Genomic DNA, 7,388 nt, shown 5'->3' with positions numbered 1-7,388 from the left:
GCCCCACTGTCAAATATGGTGGTGGCAGCATCATGCTCTGGGGGTGCTTCTCTTCAGCAGGGACAGGGAAGCTGGTCAGAGTTGATGGGAAGATGGATGGAGCCAAATACAGGGCGATCTTGGAAGAAAACCTCTTGGAGTCTGCAAAAGACTTGAGACTGGGGCGGAGGTTCACCTTCCAGCAGGACAACGACCCTAAACATAAAGCCAGGGCAACAATGGAGTGGTTTAAAAGCAAACATATCCATGTGTTAGAATGGCCCAGTCAAAGTCCAGATCTAAATCCAATCAAGAATCTGTGGCAAAATCTGAAAACTGCTGTTCACAAACGCTGCCCATCTAATCTGACTGAGCTGGAGCTGTTTTGCAAAGAAGAATGGGCAAAGATTTCAGTCTGTAGATGTGCAAAGCTGGTAGAGACATAAGGCAAACCGGATTATAAGGAGCACTGTCAATTTCCAGAAAAATCAAAGGACTGATTTTTAGAGTGCCTCATTTTCCGAAAAGCACAGTAATAACATAATAACAACGGCCCGCTAGCATGCTCTTGGTTGCTGAGGGCTATGCTGTGGCTGAGCTGCAAGATTAACTCTGCAAAATCAACTTTCATCAAGTAACAGGGCTCTAGAGTGTAACCAATTTGGTCGCAAATGCGAATCCATGTAAATGAGAGCAGGTACACTGATTCCACACAAAGACGTAAACACAGAACGGACCGACGCATCAGAATCAACTTTGTCTTTCTCGGCTTTCTCACCCGACGGCTCATACACGGACACGCTGTCGGAGCTTAGCGATCCTGATGCGTCCGGTCCGCGCTGCGATTACGTCTTCTTGCGCTGATTCTGAGCTGCAGGTTTTGTCTCTCCAACCTACTTGGTAAGATTTTGAGTTTTTGCAGTGCATGTGACAATCTGATTGGCTTAGGAGTGATGATGTCACAAGGATGTCACAAGGATGTCACAAGGATCCTTTGAAGTTTTTCTATAAATAGGGGTGAGAAACAGCAATTTTCAGTTCGTTTCTTCGCAGCCTTTGTGTTTGCAGCCTTCAAACGTTGACTACAGAAAAATTTGGAAACCTCTCAGAGTCATCGGATACAAACGCCAACATGTATCCAAGATTACGGCAACCGAGACAAAAAGATTTCGCCGCCTCTCCTTCCACGCGTGGCCGGCCAATTTCTCCAAATGGCCTCTTATCCATCCAAAGGGCATTACAGGAGAGTAGGAATGAAAACAACCATCTCCAGAACAAAATTCGACAAATTGAAGAAGAAAAACGTCACCTGGAGAAGAAGTGCTTACAGATGGAAGCACAAAACAAACACCTGGAAGAAACACTACAGCGCCAGCCCGACATCAACATTATTAATGAGGGCTGGGGGATCAAGTTTGCTCAAGCCAGAGAGCAGATTGTATCCCTCATCAAAGAAAACAAGAAAAAGAGCGCTGAAGTTAAAGAAATGTCCGAGCAGCTTCAAGGCAGGAAAGCGACGATTGATAAAATGGAGTGGGATCTGCAATACATGGACCAAATGAATCACCTGCTCCAAAGAAAGCTTGATGAAGCTGAAGAAAAAAATAAAGAAGTCCTCCAACAGAAGGAACAACAGGACACAAAGCAAAAAGACCTGCAGCGCGAGCTCCAAGGCATGCAGGAAAAGTACAGAATGGTGAAGGCAGAGTTGGAACAAACATTGGTCCAAAATAAAGACCTCCTTCAAGAGAAAGAGCAACAGAAAGAAAGACTGCCAGAAGAAAAGTGCACTATCAAGGACTTTGAGAGTAAAAATCAAAAGTTGCAAGGATTCTGTGATGAACTGAAGGTCAAAACAAGTGAGCTGGAGGGAGAAAAGGAAACACTAGAAAAACGATGCTCACACATGCAGAAAAAGATTGATCACATGGCCAAAAACAACTCAGAGCTCATTAAGGGGATATTGTTGGAATTCAACAACTTGAAGCGGGAAAACACAGAAATGCAGGCCCAAAAGCAAAAACAAGACAAAACGCATGAGGACCTGCAGTGTACGCTCCGCGATATCCAGAAAAGAAATGAGCAGCTAGAAGGCCTGCACAAAGAAGATCAAGTGAGAAATGCAGACCTGCAGAAGGCAAAGCTGACACAGGAGGCAACATCCAAAGAGCTCAAAGAACAGCTTGAAGAAACACGAGCAACATTAGAACAGGTGGAACAAACATGCAAGAAACTAGAGAGGCAAAACACAGAAACCATCGATGAGTTGAGAACCCTCATCCTGGACAAAAAGGCGCTCGTGGAAAAGTCCATGAAAAAGAAGAAAAGATTCTTCAGCTTTTTCCGGTAGAGGGACAATACTGCTTCTTCAACTGATGTAGCCTCGTCTTGCTCCACCTCTGTTCACCCCCCCAACCAGTCCCGGCAGTTGACTGCCCCCTCCTGAGCCTGGTTCTGCCGGAGGTTTCTGCCCGTTTAAAGGCAGTTTTTCCTCCCCACTGTCGCCTAGTGCTTGCTCAGAGGGGATTTTTGGGGTTTTTCTCTCCTCTACCTTGTTTCGTTATTTACTTGTTAACTTTTTGCTCTTACTTCATTTAACCTTGTTTCGTTATTTACTTGTTAACTTTTTGCTCTTACCTCATTTAACCTTGTTTCTTTATTTACTTGTTAACTTTTTGCTCTTACTTCATTTAACCTTGTTTCGTTATTTACTTGTTAACTTTTTGAACTTACGTCATTTAACCTTGTTTCGTTATTTACTTGTTAACTTTTTGCTCTTACCTCATTTAACCTTGTTTCGTTATTTACTTGTTAACTTTTTGCTCTTACTTCATTTAACCTTGTTTCGTTATTTACTTGTTAACTTTTTGCTCTTACTTCATTTAACCTTGTTTCGTTATTTACTTGCTTGTTTAACTTTTTTTCAACTTATCTAACAAAATAAAACAGTTGAATTTATCCTTTGAGTATTGTTCATCTAATCTTTACAGAGTTTTTCCAAAACACTTTCAAACATTCAGATCTGTCTTTCATTTTCTTCTTGAAACCTCATGAACGGTGAACTAAAAACTCTGGAACATGGTTTGAAACACTGAAATTGTTTCAGCTGAAACTGGCAAAGTCATACGTGCGTGTGTGAGTGTCACAGGTGATATGGTGTCATTAGTCCGGTCATCATGTTTAGGCTCATTCACTCCAGAATTATTTAGGTCAAATCTTTAAAACAGTGTCACTGCACACACATTTCAATCACACAAACGCAGGATTAATTCTTTGCAGTATTTTATCTGATTTATTATGAGAATGTCACGCCTGATCATTTGCACCCACAACATCAAAAATGGGGGCAAAAGAGAGGAGACCACGTTTAATCGATTATAACACGAGGTCAGAAATATAAGTGCTGACATGAGTAGTGTCCACAGAAACCTCTGAATCTCAGCTAAAAACTCATGTAAACCATGTCTACAAACACCAAACAAAGAGCAAAGACACCAGACAGTTAAAAGAGCAGTTACTGCACCATGAATCTGTGGACAGGTAATATCCCTATTTTGATTTATGATTTTCTGGAGTTAAATGGGAACCAAAGCATATTTTCAAAGGTGTTATATGCTATAAAATACTTTTAAATATTAGGTGAGGGAAATAAAAAATCATTTTTTCTATGTTTGAGTCACAGTAACTTTTAAAGTGTTTGTGCTAATAACATCATGTACAGTAAGACAGGCATGGAGAACAGCACTGACTGGGAGAGCCTTTGAACAGATGACATTCAGTTCAATTCAACATATAAGACTTTAAGAATGAACAAGCATCTAAGTAAAATCTATTTATTTAGTCTATCATCTGTGATATTATTATGTATAATTATAATGTATTGTTCACCTCTCTTAAATAAACAGGCAGCCTTAATGTATGAAATATTCATTCATTAAAACACTAAAATTTGTCTGTTGTCTCAGTGGCTGATAGTGCCCACAGGCATCAATAGCTTGAAATAGCTTGAAGCTATTTATAATTTTTATGTTTAATGGGTGGGTGCTCACGATAAACAGATTTTGAATGAAAGCCCGGGAACTTCAGTACCACAAAAAGTGGCTATTCTCTGTGCCCATATGGATCAGTCCCTCTTATTACCATTATTCCCTTAAGCCTCAAGTTGGCTAGTTAAGTATCAGACTAACGTTTAAAGCTTTTACTTGAGTGAAGTAACTCACATTACTGCTACTGCTAAGTAATGTTAGCTATGTTTACAGCATATACCATAAATCACCATGCCATAACCAACTACTGTACTATCACACTCAGTGCATTTCTCCAGCACGTTTGATAGCTAGCAAAATAATAATAATAGTTTTAAAATTAGCATGTGTTATGTACACATACTCGAAAATTATTTACTAGGACTCACCTGTCATGTGACTCAGAGTGCAAATTCCACCAGTGTAGTTTTCCATCAAACACTCATTAAAACAGCAACGTCAAGTTAGTGCACTCATCCCCAGGGGGAGGGCGGGGTCACACATTGAAACAGACTGGCACGCAGAGGTGCAAGGCAGACCAGATGGAGAAATTTTGCTTTCACACTTTGTGACTCATTCAGTTATTTGTGGTGAATGAAATATGGTTTCAACCACGTTTAAGCACCACATCTAAAATTCAAGCACTATTCAAACCTTGAAAAGACAATATTTAAATTCAAGCCTTTTTTAATGATTTCAAGCACCCATACAAACCCTGCATATGAAAAAGCCAGAAATCCAGAAAGATGGCCAAATGAAACCAAATGTCTATGATCACAAGAAAACTACATCAGTAGAGTTGTCAAGTAGTCACAATATGAAAAGTCCTCACCTTAGCCTCCCTTTTACAGAGCAGCATGACTTGTCCCAAGTGTCCTGCAGCAGCTGAGAAGCAGAGGGGGCTCATGCCGTTTTCTGAAACAACATCCACGCTGGCGCCGAACTCGAGCAGCAGTGAGACAATTTCCTGGTGACCGAGGTGACACTGGACGCAAAGCACTGGTGCGTTGTTCAGGACTTCTGTGCGGTAATTCACGTTTGCCCCTCCCAGCATCAGGAGACGGCTTACCTGATCATACAAGCAAAAAAATAAATAAAAAATGCAGAAAGCATTCACGTTTGAATATTTATTTCAAGGTCTTTGCAAAGAAGTGAATTTTTTATCACATGTACTTAAAGGTGAAAGAAATCTGAATTAAAAATAAATGTTATTCTCTTAAGAAGAGATGACTGTTTAACTATTTTACTCTTTATTGGCTAAATTATACACTTAAAAATGTGAACTACCACCCATGTTTGAGCAGCAGAATTGTTTCCATTACTCATTTTATGGCTCATACAGAGATCAAACTTCTTATTCTCATCTTCAGATTTTTCAGACGGCAAATGAAACGGCCACATTCTAGCGAATGCAATTATCAAGTGTGGTATTCGCTTTCATTACGAGTAAATCAATAATAAAGGCCTAGTCAAACAAAACCAAAGAGTGAAATGAGTGTTTGACGACAGGAGATGAAAGTGTGTGTTATTTTCTGGATCCTCTGTAGCATAATTAACCCCCCCACCCCTCCCCCAGAGGAGAGAATAAGGTCATTTTGTAAATGTCTGTTTGACTAATACTACACATTTATACAATAACTCACAAACAGACACCAGGTGATGGAACGCCCTCTGAAACAATAACACTAACGGCAAAGAAGTACGGAGGATAATTTTTCTTCGAGCCAGAATGCATCATGCTGGCAGAACAGCCTTTCCAGGAAAGGCCAAATGATTATCGCCCTTCGAAACACGACTGAAAAGCAGTACACAGGAAGTTGGCTCGTGCGCGAAGCTTATTAACATTTACCTGTCAAATTATAATTGGACACATTAACAATATAAAAGGACAGCGGTTATTAATAAAACATTCTCTGCGTGGAGCAACATTCGGGGATTAAAAGTGTAACTAAAATCTAAAGAAAGTTGCAGTTATTTCTGAGATGCATTTGCTTTAAAATGACCTAACCAGTGTATATGATTATATTACTCCAATGTAACAAAAGGGTTATGAAAATGCTGAAAATTGGATACATATACTGTGTGTTTAATATATAGTGTTTAAAGGTTTCCTATATCCCCTCAAGAAGCTTATACTTTGCATTTCAACAAAAGCAACCTGTTGCATTTAGGCATTTCAGGTTATCAATAATGTGTTTTTTTCATCGTTAGCTAATAAGCCGATTGTTCTGCATTCAACAGACGCGCAGGAGCAAACCTGAAGCAAAGGCTTACCTTGACATTAGGTGTGTAGAGGTTCCTCAGGGAGGCCAGGGCTGCAGGAAGGCCGTCAGTGCTGCAGTTTATCCACAGAGCCTGAAGGACACTGGATGACACGCCTGTCTTCTTGCTCAGACCCTGCACGCACGCCGATGCATAAATGCATGAGTAAATACACAAACACACATATGTAAAAACCAGCGAATCTGAGGGGCATAAGCTGTCAATGTTGCTTTCCACATCCCACAGCTTATCCTCTGGTGAACCATTGTCACAGTGCATAAATCAAGAGAAAGTGAACACCAAGAAATTCCTGCAAGGGATGGATTTCAAATAAAGATGAATGCATAGACCACGTAGGTTCCACATCTATACCTTGAAGATGTGTGCTTTGAGTATGTGGTGTCCCAGCTCCATTGTCTGCTGCCGATTCAGTTTCCCCTCTTGGCGCGATAACATGAAAGCCATGAGAGCGTGACCGGTCCTGGGTTAGAAAACAAGGGAACAGATAGGATACTCAGTCGTCAACAGTAGGAATGATTGTTCCTCTGCTTCAAACGACATGAAAGTACTGATTCATTCTGCTGATGACGAGGAGCCTGGCACTGTCATGGAGAACTATTGTATTCTGGAGCTAGTGTGAATAAGCTAAAAATGTTTGGCAATGACCCTCTGAACAACAGGGGGGAAGCGTGTCACTGAGGCACTAATTAATGCAGAACTTCATTAAAAAGGCATGCATGATTGCGAATCCCTTTGATCTGGATAAAAATCCTCTCTAGTCGTGCCCAGGCACAAACAGAGAGGCAGTGCAGGAGGCTTTTGTCTCTCTGTGCATCTCCTGCGCCAGACTACAAGCCTTTGTTTTTTTAATGATGGAGCTGGAAGGCTGTGAATGACCAGAATACGAAGCTCAGCTCTCGTCCGTTTGGAGGCATCGCCGTGTGAGCAGAGGTGAGCAACAGGGAGGAAAAAAGTGACATCATTCAATTTATGAAGTGTGAATGACTGAAATCTCTCATTTGCGTGTGGCTCCAGCATTTCAATTAGGTAAGCACTGCAAGTACTGCTAAAAGAGATAAGCCTGCCTCGCATTGCAACATGCAATATCTGCAAAATGCATAG

The 7,388-nt window shown here is 40.9% G+C and overlaps 1 protein-coding gene across 1 annotated transcript in view; it reads right to left on the bottom strand.

The window, feature by feature from the left end:
* Positions 1-4,439: 4,439 nt before the first annotated feature.
* The window catches only part of LOC146716590 (protein TANC1-like), a 33,809-nt gene continuing 30,860 nt past the window's right edge, over positions 4,440-7,388 (bottom strand). The window contains exons 9-11 of the mRNA XM_085441642.1: positions 6,639-6,747; positions 6,279-6,401; positions 4,440-5,073 (exon numbers count right to left, since the gene is read on the bottom strand). Coding sequence (XP_085297768.1) covers positions 4,807-5,073; positions 6,279-6,401; positions 6,639-6,747 — 499 coding nt within the window. The 3' untranslated portion in view covers positions 4,440-4,806. The remainder of the gene's footprint in view (positions 5,074-6,278; positions 6,402-6,638; positions 6,748-7,388) is intronic.

The sequence above is a fragment of the Copadichromis virginalis genome, linkage group LG3, assembly GCF_057382275.1.
Source record: "Copadichromis virginalis isolate Kocher_CV1m ecotype Utaka linkage group LG3, C_Virginalis_male_GT1.1, whole genome shotgun sequence".
Lineage (NCBI taxonomy): Eukaryota > Metazoa > Chordata > Actinopteri > Cichliformes > Cichlidae > Copadichromis > Copadichromis virginalis.
The sequence above is the reverse complement of the archived record's forward strand: the minus strand, read 5'-3'. Positions and strand labels throughout refer to the sequence as shown.